The 16,591-nt window shown below is 35.8% G+C and overlaps 1 protein-coding gene across 1 annotated transcript in view; it reads left to right on the forward strand.

Moving 5' to 3' along the window:
• The window catches only part of LOC128215372 (uncharacterized), a 41,701-nt gene that overhangs the window by 20,722 nt on the left and 4,388 nt on the right, over nt 1-16,591 (forward strand). The window contains exons 14-28 of the mRNA XM_052922061.1: nt 183-289; nt 608-641; nt 1,007-1,107; nt 1,828-1,939; nt 2,442-2,605; nt 4,480-4,584; nt 5,505-5,585; nt 7,457-7,580; nt 9,540-9,713; nt 10,292-10,516; nt 11,801-11,916; nt 12,431-12,497; nt 12,660-12,905; nt 14,009-14,245; nt 15,085-15,222. Of these exons, the coding sequence (XP_052778021.1) occupies nt 183-289; nt 608-641; nt 1,007-1,107; nt 1,828-1,939; nt 2,442-2,605; nt 4,480-4,584; nt 5,505-5,585; nt 7,457-7,580; nt 9,540-9,713; nt 10,292-10,516; nt 11,801-11,916; nt 12,431-12,497; nt 12,660-12,905; nt 14,009-14,245; nt 15,085-15,222 (2,031 nt within the window). The remainder of the gene's footprint in view (nt 1-182; nt 290-607; nt 642-1,006; nt 1,108-1,827; nt 1,940-2,441; nt 2,606-4,479; nt 4,585-5,504; nt 5,586-7,456; nt 7,581-9,539; nt 9,714-10,291; nt 10,517-11,800; nt 11,917-12,430; nt 12,498-12,659; nt 12,906-14,008; nt 14,246-15,084; nt 15,223-16,591) is intronic.

Consider the following 16,591-nt stretch of genomic DNA (forward strand, 5'->3'; position numbering starts at 1 on the left):
TGGGTACCAAGTTAACGCATATTATAAGAAAATAGATAAAAATATAAAGCGGAAATTACATTTGTAAGAAACTATTCATTTTCGATTGCATATTAAGTTTACGAAAACTATAAATGTATGTAATATCTTAATACGATTGAATCAATTCAACATGAGATCATTTTTATACTGAATTATTGTAGGAACAGTGGATGGTCATGTTGCGGAGTTGACCATTGCTCAGGCCTTTCAGAACCTCCGTGGCAACGTCTACAACCAGTCCATGATTTTGTCCAATATCGGGCAAAAGGTCGATTCCCCTTTGTTCCTGTGTTAAAGTTAATGTATTGTTCGACTGCCAACAATTAAATATTTAATATTGCTAGCATATGTTACGTTGTATATGCATACACGGGCATTGAACCATGTGTAATTGCAATAATATGTTTATATTGGAGCAACTTTGCATTTCAACTGGTTTCATATTTAAGCTCCAGATAATCATGGTCAATTTTAAAAGGTGTTTGTTAGGAATAGATTCGTGTGCCTTTTCATTGGAGCTTGGCTAAATGTAAGGCTTGTCCCTGTAGTTTCCAATGTGTGTTTACTAGTATGATCTTCATTGCAGACATATGTTGCTGTGGATGTTACCCTGCTCTTTGGTAAGAGATTTTCTTTAAATTTAAGGTTTTTTTTATTCAATTAAAAGTGGAAACAGGTTAGTTCGAACTTTAATATATAGAATTTGACGTTTTGTAAAAGAAATACCGGGCTCCGAGATATTTTCTTCATTCTCTAAAATAGTTTGCGTTGAGTTCGAAAGTGGTCATGACCAGTTTGCTAACTGTAATTTATGTATGCTTTTGAAACATGTGAAAGTTACTTTAGATTTAATGTGTTCAAACTAACTTGAATATTAACATACATTAGCAACTGCCATCGAATAAGCGTGTAACAAAAATGAACATGAACCAAAAGGCTGTGAAATCTAAGTAGTTGTAGCTGCTAAATCGTTAATCGTTTCCAGGATGGGTAAATCCAAATGTGAAGGTGCCAAAATTGAGCGAGCATTTCAGTTACAAAGTAGAGGTCACTGTACCATTACAAAAGCACATCTACACATCACAGGTAGGCGATTTGAAAATTGTGTCATTCGTGTATTTACTGAAACAATGAGAACAACAGGGCGTTTGCCATTTAGCGTTTTGTTTATTTCCTGTAACATCTATATGTTGTATGACATACCCTACAAATAAATTTGCACTACCAATATCAATATACACAGCGAAATGGTTCTCAGGTTGTCCATCTAGACGTTACCAACACCGTATGATTCGGTCTTCTGATAAAGTTTTTAAGTGATCGAAATGTGGTGTAGAAATGCAAACAAAATGTGTTCGTTGACCTTGACATTTGTAACACATAAAGTTTGACCTTGAACTCCTAATCCTTACTAGTGGTGCACTAAAGGTGGACAATTTGTGGTTCAAACATTATTACGATGATTATTTATATTGGTTTACGTCACATCTGAAAAACTTGGTGAGTAGATTGAGTAATTCAGAATATAGTTTTGCTGGCATTTAGTTTCGAGTAACATGCTATATGGTAAAACAGCTACTACAGTTGATCCGCTACAATCACATGAACCGACGTGGCTTTCTTCCGTACTAGGCAAACAAACTACCTTATGTTTGAGTCACATAAGTGATGGTATGTCTCAGGTTTGGTATGACAGCTACTTCCAGTTGATCAGTACAATCACATGAACCGACTGGTGCCTTTCTTTCGTACTAGGCGAAAAAACCTACCTTATGTTTGAGTCACTTAAGTGATGCTATGTTTCAGGTTTGGTACGACAGCTACTTCCAGTTGATCCGCTACGACCCTCACACTAATACACCAATGGCTCCTTTTTACACCACAAACCCTCTCACTGTTGTTGAAGATTTCCACGCGGGTAAGATCATGTTATTAAACATTGATCCATATGTTATTTTTAATAAATTTAATACTACTTTTTTGTTTTTAATTGAAGTTTTGTCGAAGACGGGTGGTTTCGTCTATTTGTTTTCGATGATGTTTGATTGTGTTTACCCAAGAATTTTTAACTTGAAATTCATATATTCACATGAAACTTGTTAAACATGTTTACAATGTAGGAATGCGTAGCTCTTTCACTAGATGGTACATATGTTGTGCTATGATTTTTGGTCAATAGAGAAAAGGGCTAACATTATCGTCCTCATGCGGTGCTCCTTTTTATAGTTTCATTTGCTTTAGCTTCATTTGTTTGGTCCTTTTAATTAACGTCCTCAAGATTATCAGATTTAAAACATAAGCTATTTGTATAGCTATGGGTCAAATGTCAAGATTTTGATTTGTTGTAAATATTAGTTATATACATGCTTTATGCCTAAAAATCGAATTAAGAATTCCAGTATTAGTTTTGTACTTTGTAGGTATTCAATACGTGATTGACAAAATGCATAAGAATTGTACCTATATGCCTCTGACCCTGACGGACTTCGCGGCTGGATCGATCTCCAACTCGACTTTTGACATAGGCTTGAAAGATCCCTTGAGAACTTATGAGATTGACGATACGTACAGATTTGTAGGCCAGGTAAGTTTGCGTCACATATAGAGTTTTCTTATTGATAAAAGTTGATATTAAAGTTGAATCAAGTGTGATGATGAGATACAATAGAATGATATAACTTCACATTTTACTACCGTTTTTCATTGACCGCTTTAACACGTATTAAAATCGTTATTTTAATAGCTGGGCTCTGCGTGTATTTATACATGGTTTTAATCGGAGCACCATCAAAAACAAACTCGGATGAATATGGATGGTTAACGATGTTAGAATCCTACACATTTAACTACGCTGCAAGTAGATTGCGTAGTAATTTCAATTTTGTAATTAACGCAAGGGGCATATTCTTAGGAAGCTTAATTGTTAATGCAATAATACGCTTCCATTGGAATCAATTTGAACTAAGTAATACAACTAAACACGTTAAAACGCTACACTTTTTTAATATTAGTATCAATAAGTTTACGAACTTCTACTAATGCACCGACATAAACGATTGTATTCGTAGCATGAACTTACCTTAAAGGGACTGTGTCACATTTTGGCACCAAAAAAAGTTTTTTTCTGTAACGAATCTCAGGACAATTATCTAATAGAATGTGTTACGCTTTGATATCATAATTGGTAAAAAAATACCAAAATGTTAAAAAAATGTGTTGGAGACCGGGTTCCAACCCGCGTCGCCAAAATTGAGGTACATCGTCAAAGGCTGTTACTAAACGGGTGACATAATTAAGCTATACACCTACCTCGGTAATATCATGTGATAACACTGACTAGCCAATCACGCATAGGAATGAATTTTACCTGGTAGACATACCCAGTAATCTTTTAATGGAAAAAAAATGAAATAACTGCTAAACTTAAATAAATTATAAACTATGTGGTACGTTAGTTAGTAAGTTTCAATGCATTGTACACATCGATGCCTAGTTTATGTCAGTTTTCGCCATTTTTTTTTCCGCTATTTTATCATACGTGAGACAGCCCCTTTAACATCTGTTTTAGAACAAAACAGCCCTTAAAATATGCCTTTGGTATTGTCAGTATGTCAGTATCAACAAAGTTAAATATCTTGAAAAAATAAAAATTGATTTGTGTATACGTCTATTGAATATTTAGATATATATTTCGAGAAAAGCAGAATTGATAATTACAGACAGATACGAGGGTTATTCCATAATTATGGAAATAATTTGCTTAGCAATTTGATTCAATTTAATAGTCTTTTTATTAGTTTATGTCCCCTCTCCTTTATATGTTTGCGATGTTTCAGCCTCACACAGATTTGTTATTTCCTCGAGGCTATAAAGGAATACTTTCGTAGAATTTGAAATTTAAGCTCAATATATTGAACTGCCGCTAAGTAATTGTTTTTTCAGGGTATAAGCAAGTGGGGCTAGGTGAGGCACATTAACAACGTCATAATGAATTTTTAAAGCAAAGATCTACGTTATTTTAGATCAACCCTCGTAATTTCAGCTATTCTGAGATACTGATGAAGTCTTAAAGCTGCACTCTCACAGATTGAACGTTTCGACAACTTTTTTATTATTTTATGTCTTGGAACGAGCCAATGTTTGCGAAAATCCATGGAAACCAGTTATATAAGACTGCTGACAAAAAAATAGATTTTAGATGTTTATATTTAAGGTCAAAAAGTAATGTTTTATGCATTTTTCTTAAACCGTTAGTCATTAAACATTAATTTTCGAACGGAAATAAGAAAATCTACAATCTGATTTTTTGTCAGCAATCATATATCATTGGTTTGCAGATACTTAGGCAAAAATTTGCTTTTTCCAAGACAAAAAAAGTTGTAAAAATGGTATATCTGTGAGAGTGCAGCTTTAAAACGTTCTACTTTTATTAATTTTTAAACCTTGCTCTGATTCCAGCAAACGATCCGTGGGATGACGTGTAACATTTTTGAGTCCTTGCAAACCAATAACAAAATACAGAACAAGACGACGCCTACCATATTGAGATACGCCTTTCTAGCAGTAGGTACATTCTTAATACATTTAAATGTCATATTGAGATACGCCTTTCTAGCAGTAGGTACATTCTTAATACATTTAAGTGTCATATTGAGATACGCCTTTCTAGCAGTAGGTACATTCTTAATACATTTAAGTGTCATATTGAGATACGCCTTTCTAGCAGTAGGTACATTCTTAATACATTTAAGTGTCACATTGAGAAACGCCTTTCTAGCAGTAGGTACATTCTTAATACATTTAAGTGTCATATTGAGATACGCCTTTCTAGCAGTAGGTACATTCTTAATACATTTAAGTGTCATATTGAGATACGCCTTTCTAGCAGTAGGTACATTCTTAATGCATTTAAGTGTCATATTGAGATACGCCTTTCTAGCAGTAGGTACATTCTTAATGCATTTAAGTGTCATATTGAGATACGCCTTTCTAGCAGTAGGTACATTCTTAATACATTTAAGTGTCATATTGAGATACGCCTTTCTAGCAGTAGGTATATTCTTAATACATTTAAGTGTCATATTGAGATACGCCTTTCTAGCAGTAGGTACATTCTTAATACATTTAAGTGGCATTTTAATCGGTGTTTTTAATGTGAATATCAATGTGGTAGTTTAGTTTCTTTCAACCCTTTAAAAAGTTGATAGGATTTTTAATGCGTTCAGAATGTGCTATCTTTATATACGTGTAAGCGTGAATGGCCTTGTGCATTGAATTTGCCCAAAACTAAATAATAAAGACTTAAAATATACTTTGTGTCAATTTGAGGATAAAGGACATATTTAAAAAAAAACTTCTGTACATATCATTTACTAAATTGTCCAAACTTTAAATCATTGGTTTTGAACCCAATTGTAAATCGTAGGAAAATACACCAATTTAACAAAACTACATGATCAAGATACTAATTTATTATTGTGCAGGATGACTGGATAGAGACTAGCGATGGCTACCTCGGGGGAGAATCCGGACAGCCTGTACGTCTGGACATCACTGTTCCTTCGGTAGGTCAGACGAATGAAACATAATATTATATGTAATGTCGGGGGAGAATCCGGATATGTAATGTCGGGGGAGAATCCGGACAGCCTGTACGTCTGGACATCACTATTCCTTCGGTAGGTCAGACGAATGAAACATAATATAATATGTAATGTCGGGGGGGGGGGATCCGGACATGTAATGTCGGGGGAGAATCCGGACAGCCTGTACGTCTGGACATCACAGTCCCTTCGGTGGGTCAGACGAATGAAACATAATGTCATATTTAATGTCGGGGGAGAATCCGGACAGCCTGTTCGTCTGGACATCACAGTCCCTTTGGTAGGTCAGACGAATGAAACATAATATAATATGTAATGTCGGGGGAGAATCCGGACAGCCTGTACGTCTGGACATCACAGTCCCTTCGGTAGGTCAGACGAATGAAACATAATATAATATGTAATGTCGGGGGAGAATCCGGACAGCCTGTACGTCTGGACATCACAGTCCCTTCGGTAGGTCAGACGAATGAAACATAATATAATATGTAATGTCGGGGGAGAATCCGGACAGCCTGTACGTCTGGACATCACAGTTCCTTCGGTAGGTCAAACGAATGAAACATAATATAATATGTAATGTCGGGGGAGAATCCGGACAGCCTGTTCGTCTGGACATCACAGTCCCTTCGGTAGGTCAGACGAATGAAACATAATATAATATGTAATGTCGGGGGAGAATCCGGACAGCCTGTACGTCTGGACATCACATTTCCTTCGGAGGGTCAGACGAATGAAACATAATATAATATGTAATGTCGGGGGAGAATCCGGACAGCCTGTACGTCTGGACATCACAGTTCCTTCGGTAGGTCAAACGAATGAAACATAATATAATATGTAATGTCGGGGGAGAATCCGGACAGCCTGTTCGTCTGGACATCACAGTCCCTTCGGTAGGTCAGACGAATGAAACATAATATAATATGTAATGTCGGGGGAGAATCCGGACAGCCTGTACGTCTGGACATCACATTTCCTTCGGTAGGTCAGACGAATGAAACATAATATAATATGTAATGTCGGGGGAGAATCCGGACAGCCTGTACGTCTGGACATCACAGTTCCTTCGGTAGGTCAAACGAATGAAACATAATGTTATATGTAATGTCGGGGGAGAATCCGGACAGCCTGTACGTCTGGACATCACAGTCCCTTCGGTAGGTCAGACGAATGAAACATAATATAATATGTAATGTCGGGGGAGAATCCGGACAGCCTGTTCGTCTGGACATCACTATTCCTTCGGTAGGTCAGACGAATGAAACATAATATAATATGTAATGTCGGGGGGGGTCCGGACATGTAATGTCGGGGGAGAATGAAATGAAATGAAGTATTTTTTAACGTTTTTTTGAATAAAATAATGAACTATTGGTGTAAATATAAACGTACCCAAACAAGTAGTGTTATACGACCACTGTTTTGTATGTGATTTGGCTTAGTTTACTCAAAAACGAAGCGTGTATTTTTCAATAATGTTTAATATCCGAGTTGTGTTGTCTATCATGATTTGAACGCAGATCGTTAAGACAAAATCTATTATTACTGACCCAGATGTGACAAAGTTCCTACATACATGTAGGTATAACGTCGATAACAATGAGTTTTGCAGTTTATTTAAATTCGATAAAAAATACATATATAATACACATAGCAGTCATGAACTGTACATGCATTTTGAATATTTTGTTACTGATATAACCCTAACTTTCAACAATAAATATCTTTGTAAATTTAGTCAAAGCACAAATTATTGTCAAGGTAGCCCATCTGATGGAAATTAGAAATTTATCTTTTCAATATTAAATTATTTCTATATCTAATTACAGCTCTCTTCCTACACGCAATATCAGTTTTTCGACTTTGACAAGGACCACCCTGACTCGTCAGTGTTTGATGTTCATCAGTGTTATAACCCTGAACAAGTGGAGGAGTTCGAAATTGTATTCCCTGGTATGCACGACGAGTGGCATCAACGTATTGTGTTAAATCTGCACTCTCACAGATTGACGAATTTGACAAACTTTTTCATTTTTTTTTTTACTCAGAATCAGTTGATTTTTGCATCAGTGTTTTCAAATCAGTAATATAGGATAAAACACAATAGAACAGATCTCAATTGTTTGGTAAACTGCACATTTTGTAATTATCTTAAAGCGTTAGTAACGCTTTATCCATAAACTATCACTTTTCAATATTAAAACTGCGATCTGATAATTTATCAGCAGTCACATTTTACCAGTTTTAAGTCATTTAAGCACAAGTTAGCTCATTAAATGAGAAAAAAGCTGTGAAAGCAGTCAATCTCTGAGAGTGCAGCTTTAAAATATAACTGTGTACTGATCCCACAATTTCTCAAAACTTCTTCAGCCCCTAATGACAGGATTAAGCTAAGTTTATTTATTTTTTCTCCATAATTTGCTTAATATTTACTTCTTAAGACGATTTTACACTTCAGATAGAAGTTATGTTTATGATAATCAGAATTGACCATTTTTCATGTATCAAAATTCAACAATGTGTGTATACCACGTGATAATTTGCTACGTCGGAAGGCAACATTTTGTTCAAAATAACGACTTAAATCAAAGATAACTTTTCTTTTACTACACCATTTTAAATGAAGCAAATGGCAATCTATGCCGCTTTTAGAGCCCCGCATTTGATTTACTACCGAAGTTTGATAAAGTCATTAGTTTCATCAAACACTTCGACACACCTATTTCCAAAATCATGTTTTGACAATGCTCCGTCAGTTGCTATTGTGAAAAAGTTTGGCGAAGTGTTTAAAGAAACTAAGCTATCAATCAAACTCTTGTAAAGACCGAGGGCAGGGCTCCGAAAGCGGTGTAGACTGCGCTTTGTTTCATTTAAAATGGTGAAGAAATAGTGAAGTTATATTTGTTTAAAGTCTTTTTTTAAATCAAAATATTGCCGTCCGACGTAGCATTTATGACGCAATTTATCACGTGGTATACACACACTGTTCAATTTGAGTATGAATTTTGGCTGATTAAGCTACTTAAGCCTGCTAAGCTTAAGAAGTTTCGAGAAATTGGGGCCTGTACCATGTTTTAGTGTGATCCTTTGTTTTCGTCCGTACATTTACACCCATATCGGAACGATCACATAAAGGCAAAGCTTAACTATTCAGTAACTAACATGCAGGGGCGTAGCTAGGGTCTAAAAAAGCTTGTAGTCCCGATGATTATATGTGAGTTTGTGGACTTTTATATGCATATTACACACACTCAATTATACATTACAGTTGTAATGATTACAATAAAACAAAGCAAAACACCCAGCACGTAGTTTAAAAATAAGAGCACCAAAATTGATTTCGTTGAAATAAAGCAGACTTTTGCGTTGTTCAAAGTGTTTGAGTAGTTTTTGCTGCATTTTTGAGTTATTCAAATTTTCCATAAAAGTTGTAGGCCCGGGCCTACAAGGCCTATATGCAGCTACGCAACTGGCATGATAAGATATAACAGCGCTATTCCCTTATACTGCATGTTGGTTATTAAATGTTTTCCTTGACAACATGGCACAAAACCGAACTTTAAGACAACAGTTACCCTCAATAATTAAAACTATGTTACAATTTTATTTTAATAAATAGGGTTACATCTACAGCTACATTATTTTTACTCTTGAATAACAATGTTAAAACATGGAATAAGTAAATTGACGCCGCGGAAGAAAACCTTTTTTTGAAATCGATTAAAAAAATACACGCATTTAAACGATTAATAAGTTAAAACTGTTCAGAAAAATTCATCACAACACCCAATAAAACAATGCTTATTTTAAAAGTTAATTAGAACACACTTTCTTAAAACGAAACCATAAAGATTACCATGTACTTATTAGCAAATATCAGAAGTATTATTATCTTCTTGTGCTTTTTTATAGGGAAATACTCAGAGACACTGAACACGTCATCGAAGATATTCCAGATAGCTGCTACAGACAAGGTGAAAACTTGGACAGGTGTTTCGCGCATGCGTCTTCAGCAGGTGCGACTCGACCACGATGACGACTTCATCTACTTTTATGCAACACTCGTGGAACAAACTGAAAAAATGAGTAAGATGTTTTTGATTTTATTTAAAAAAAATATATTATACCCATTGTTAAATGGCATGTTTATCGTATTTTATTTAAATGTGTTGTATTACAAGCAATTGTCCTCATAAGTTTGGAAATAAAAGTCCTGCTAATAAAAGATTGTAAAATTCAAAAATGCAGTTAATGAAATGTATTGAAAAAATCAGTTTAAGGTGGACGTATATTCATGTATATCATTATTTTATGATTGAAATCATTTCGATAAAAGCAGACCAAACATTGTAAAATAGTGTCAGCGTACTAGCGTATTTAGGTTCACTGAGGGAATTGTTAAGATTCGGCTAGGCTGGCATTCATGAAGCATCTTAAGTCATTTCTTAACTTAAGGCACTTTCCTTTTTTTAGGAATCACATTGGTCATAGGATATAAAATCTGAACAATTTCTAATACAATGATTTCATTTACTTTATTGGACAATAAACATATGTTTGTGTAAAAACAAACTTAAGATTTCTTTTAATTCGACTATGAACATTTTAAGTTATGAAATGACTTACAATGATTGATGAAAACGGATCCTGGTTGCTAATTTCAGTTTACTTCACACATCTCCCGAACAACCCGCTGCCCCAGCACGTAGACCAGGTCTTGTCAATCCCAGGAACTGTGAATGACTGTGCTAATACCTGCTACAACTCGCAGAATTTTACGTGCAATAGCTTTTATTATTGCGCGGACAATAACCAGTGCCTGCTCAAACAATCGCATGCTCCGGAGAATACAAGCAAATCAGGGCAAAGGAATTGCCTTTCATATTCAAGTTAGTAAACAGTGTTATCTTCTCTTTTCTCTCTGCTTTTTAATTTAACGCGCCATCAATGTATTAGTATTTGCAGTTTATAATGGAATTGAAAATACAAGGAAACGGCGGACATCTCACTATGATATTGAAAAACACACATTTTAGAAAATTGTTCAATAGTGGGGTTACAGCCTAAAAACGCTCAATCAAACTATGTGAGAGATGACTGATGGATTGAATTGGGTTTCGACTGCTCATTCAAGCATTAAAATACAATATCATTTACGAAAAGAAAACAATATCTTCGTACGTGTTTCCTACTGGGTTGATCCAAGTAGTTTACCAAATTCGTTTTATGTCCAGCGTCAACCCTTAGAACGAAAACCTATGCAGCTATCCTGAAAAAAAAACGAAAACCCTTAACAAAACGAAAACTAAATAAGTGGCGTATAATGTAGAGTCCATTCTCAATTGCCAGACAGATCTCCCCTGCAAAATGAGTTCAAATACAACATGTATATAAGTGTGTGGATCGTGGTATTCACACAGAATGCATCGTTTTCTGTATCGAATGCCAAGAATAGTTAAAGGAAATTTAAATATTCGGTAAGATCGTTGATCATATAAGATGTGTTGTTTTGTTTTTTCGATCTGGATTCCCAAAACCGTCTGTTGACGCTAAACATAGGAACGATTAGGTATTGCATACTCTGTATCCCGTTGTGTGTGTGTCTCGATCAGTGTTTGTTAGCAGGGGCGTAGCTAGGCCTAAAAAAACTTGTAGGCCCGATGGTTCTAGGTCAGTTTGGGGATACCCCCCCCCCCCCCAAAAAAAAAATAATAAATAAATAAATAAAAATCTTTCAAAATAGTGCAATTTGGGAGCATTCCAGGAGAAAAACAAAAGGTCCAATTACATCCATTTTCTTGCACATTAGACTTAATTATAATATGCAATGATTACAATAAAATCAAGCAAAATAACCCGCACGTAGTTAAAATAAACACCATACTTGCTTTGGTTATAACAACGTTATATAACAACTCATATTATATACAACTTGAGTGAATTGAGTGATTGAGTAGCTATTAGTTTTTATTGCCTTTGGGTAATTTAAAAAAAAAGTTGTAGGCCCAGGCCTACAAGGCCTATATGCAGCTACGCCACTGGTTGAGGCTTAGCCTGTGCCTCTAACAGGGACATATATATTATTTTATATTACTGGGCTTGACCCTGTAGTTTCAATTGTATCATTTACGTTCTCACTAAGTTCGATTATCTTTTGATCTGCTTTATAATAGGAACTGTAAATGGAACGGGACCAGAACCTTCCAACACTATTGCCATGGTGAATCTAAGAAATGCTGTTTACAATGGTCTGCTGAGACTGGAAATCCCCATTCCTAACACGTCAATGGTATTTGGATAATAGCTACATATGTCGTCCAATAATAGTTATGTTGTGTCTAAAATGTAAACGTATGTATGGTATTCAATATGCGACTTAAGTCAATCTTATGGTCATACATCATTGACTTCATTCACTCCATTGGTCAGTTATTTATAACAAATAATCCGATTAGCTACATCGGTCTTAGATTCAATCAATCAAAGTGACACTCTTATTCAAATTTAATACAAACACATGTATAACAAACATACATTTTGAGTGATAAACCTTAAACTACTAACTAAATAATGCAATTATGGAAAATATTGATTACTGACTACATCCAATTAAAACTAATTTTGAATACCAGCCCTATTTTTTTTAACACTTTCAAAGTCAATATTTTTTGGCAATGCTCTAATTTTTAATGCTTTGATTTAATTAAGATTGATATTTTTGTCTTTTTGCACCCAGAAAGCATCATTTAGATTTTTAGGTTTTACGCCTAGAACTATTAAAACAATAATTAGTCTTATTTTAGATAAAAACTTTTATTGCTGCTCATGTTAACGACGTTTCCAAAAGCAGACGAGCCCTAATTGTGCAAGGTAAGAGTTACGATATATTTAATATTTTCCGCTGCATTGTTTTTATTTCACTGTTATTTTCATTTTAAACGAACTATGATAAGATTACATTTAAAGAAGTCAAATATAAGTACGTTACACTTTAATGTAATTTCATCTCGAAGGATCTTATTTTCCTTCCAGACAATGCATTTAACAGCTTCAGTGTGTTCCTAAACTCTTCATGCATCAGCGGCGCCTTCTACCAAGACATGCTCATTGGTGTTTCGGTTGACGAATGCGCTTTAGAGTGCCAAAAGAAAGACGCTTTCTGGTGTCGTGGATTTAGTTACCAGAGCAAAACCAAGCAGTGTTTTACAACAAAGATGGAACTTCCTAAGTTGCAGAACAATTACTACACGAACGACGCAAATTGCACTACATACATAAGTAATGCACCAATCAATTGTAACCACGCCCCCCAGGTCCGGGGAATAGCGGGGACTTTGATTTTCGGTCCAGCCAAGCCCGGGCAAAATCCCCGCCGTGCCGGAAGGAACTGCTGGTAAAATCCCCTCCAAATGCCCCCGCACCCCAGGGACCATAGGTTAGACCAATTCCCGCTATATTTGGCGCAAAGACAAAACCACCGCATTCGCCCGACACTGCGGGGCCACCCGGGAGGTAAAAACACGGCCCATTTCCCCTGCTATCCCCGGTATACCCCCGGACCTTGGAGCGTGGTTACAATTGACGTGTGCATAAGTAATATGTGTATTAAAGTCGTTATTATCTTTGAATTTTGCTAGACTTTTTTTCCGAAATAGTGGTATAACCTCTGTGTCATCGTAGTCGGCGTCGGCTATCGAACCATTGAAGTTGACAGTTATATAATAAGTGACGGGTTAGTAGGTGACCCGATATCGGATATACGGGGCAAAGGAAACCATATCGGGTGGGAGCGAAGCTCGTAGCAAAGCCCTTGTCCGAGGCGATGGAAACCGTAACGGGTGAGAGCGAAGCTCGAACCCGAATATGGTTTTCTGCGCCCCGTATATCCCATATCGGGTCACCTACCAACCCCGTACCAACCTAACGTATATATCACGTCGACAACCTGTTAACATCGGCCAATTTATGGGAAATATTCCATGTATTTATCGGATTCGGAAAAAAAACGCCATTTTGGTACGATATAAAGATTAGTGACCCAATATGGATAAATATGGGGACAGCAATGGCGTTGCGACATTTATATTGGATACATGATATATAAAACCATGAAATTTGGTATACATGTTCAATATGGCAAATTGCATGTTCGTAGCAGATCCCATGTCAATTCGTAATATATTTGTCGGTTATTTCCCTGGAAAAACTAAGAAACTACAAATGAGAGGTGGCATCCGTTTGTGGCGTGCTCTTGTTTTCTAGACATAACCTATACGTTTGTCCTTAAAACTTAATTAATAGTATTGCTGTTATGTCAAACCTTGTTTTATGGGTTCCATTTAGAGTTTTTTGTTTTGTTAAATCGGCTATTTCTATTTCAGGAAAATATTTAGACGAATACATTGACCGTTCTGGCACAATGCCGATATTGTTGTCTCAGCATACGCAGACTGCCGTGACGTCAGCCGAAATGTGTGCGAAATCGTGTACTACGTCATCATTCCCCTGTCGGTCCTTCCAGTTCTGCCCAAATATAAAGCAGTGCGTGTTTTTCAAAGACAGGGAAATTGACAATAATGCAATGAGTAATCAAACAGCAACCTGTGCAAAATACACACGTAAGAACCTTTGATTGATGATGCTAACGTTTTGTAAGTAGTTCCTGCCGTGTTCTAGTAGATTGTACTTTCTTCGTAGACTCTAGTCTATTAAATACGCTTTACAAATATGGAATGTTAGTATCAATGTTTGGTATAATTTAACAAATATTGTGCAAGGTTCAGATGAGACCAAAGCAGGAGTTTATTATCTTCAAACGACTGTGGCTTGTGGAACACTGGAGGACCCAACCTCTTTTGATCACTGCCAAAACACGTTTCTTCTCAAATACGGCGTTATACAGTTAAAACTGTTTAAAATTACACAACACTGAGGGTCATATGGTATTATAAGGATCAGCCAGTTAGCCCAAGAAACTATATGGACTCGGTCCATAAACACTTTCGGGGGCTGACTGGCCTGTCCTTATTAATGATGCCATATACCCTTAGTGTTACGTACCATTTTTTAAATAAAATGTAGGCATGCAGTGCAAAAATGAATTTAATGATTGCACATTAAACACCAGTTTCACAACATAGTTTTAACATAAAGTCCAACTCATTTTGCATCAATATTACTGAATCGTGGGTACGTTTTTTAAAGCCATGACGTTATGTCTATAAAGGCGACCAGTTATCACACAAAATGTTACTATCATGATATGCACGTATGATTATACGTCTGAACGAATACTGACACATTGGGTGTATTTTCAGTTTATTTTCACATTTTCACATTATCATACTGGCAAAAACCATCAGATATGGTACTGTTGATTGATCTCTTTTGTAACAGTTTGTGTTCAACTTTATATTCAGAAACAGTCAATCGCTGCATTAATACATTTTTCTTTCAGTTATGGCTAGTCACACCGATTTTCAAGCTGTGGATAGCGGGACGTATGTATTTGGACAAGTATTTCAATATCTTGGCATTACGACGTTTAATGAATGTCCCAAGAATTGCATCAACGACTTGGGGAATTCATGCTCAGGTAACTCTCTGTTGATTTCAGAGTATCTCTAAAGCAATTAATCAATGACTGTACAACAGTGTGTGTATACCACGTGATAAATTGCGTCATGAATGCTACGTCGGAAGGCAACATTTAGCTTCGAATGAAGACTTTAAACAAAGATAACTTCACTATATCTTCACCATTTTAAATGAAACATATAGCGCAGTCTAGGCCATTTACGGAGCGCCGCCTTCGGTCTTTTACCAGAGTTTGTTTTAGAGTTTTAAAGCTGTACTCTCACAGATTTACCGTTTTGACAACTTTTTATTTTTTGTCTTGGAAAGAGCAAATTTTTTGCGTAAATATCTGCAAATCAATGATATAAGATTTCTGACAAAAGATCAGATCGCAGATTTGCATATTTCTGTTCGAAAATTAATGTTTTATGGCTTAAACCGTTACTATCGGCATAAAACATTTTTTTTTACCTTAAATATAAAAATCTGCGATCTATTTTTTGTCAGCAGTCTTATATCACTGGTTTCCATGGATTTTTTTTTGCAAAATTGGCTCGTTCCAAGACAAAAAATAAAATAGTTGTCAAAACGTTCAATCTGTGAGAGTGCAGCTTTAAAACACTTCGACAAACCTTTTCACTCTCAAAACATTAGTTTTGAAACAGGTTTGTCGAAGTGTTTGATGAAACTAATCACCTTATCAAATTCCGGTTATAAACGAAGGTGGGATTCTTTAAGCGGCATAGACTGCCCTTTGTTTCATTTTAATGGTGTAGTAAAAGAAAAGTTATTTTTGATTTAAGTCTTCATTTTAAGCAAAATGTTGCCTTCCGACGTAGCATATATGACGTAATTAATCACGTGGTATACACGCACTGATACAATATTTACACACGGGTGTGTATTATGTAATGTACTACCTCGAGAGGATAATATCTCAATATCGAAAGTCTCTTGAAGGGAATAAACTCCTACTTGGTTTCAGTTGACATGAAACCTGAAGGATTCATTTTTTCTTTCAAAATGCCGGTAAACGATCCAGCATATAATAACTATGAAATAGCTAAATAGCTTTTTGCTCCAGATTTCCCGACAATGTTAAACTGCAGTGATTCATAGTTATTTTTTGCTATTTTGTTGGTAGGAGTGACCTCCCTTGATCTTAAAAACAAATATATATATACTTTTAAATTGAATGTCAAACATTTACAGTTAATATGACACCAAAGCAGGAGTTCATTACCTTCCAACGACTGTGGTTTGTGGAACATTGAAGAACCAAACCTCCTTTGGTCAATGCCAAAACACATCTCTACCCAAATACGGCGTAACACAGTTAAAACTTTAAATTATGGTTAAAAACTATGTTAATGTGTTTATACGGATAT

Source organism: Mya arenaria, chromosome 13, assembly GCF_026914265.1.
Source record: "Mya arenaria isolate MELC-2E11 chromosome 13, ASM2691426v1".
Lineage (NCBI taxonomy): Eukaryota > Metazoa > Mollusca > Bivalvia > Myida > Myidae > Mya > Mya arenaria.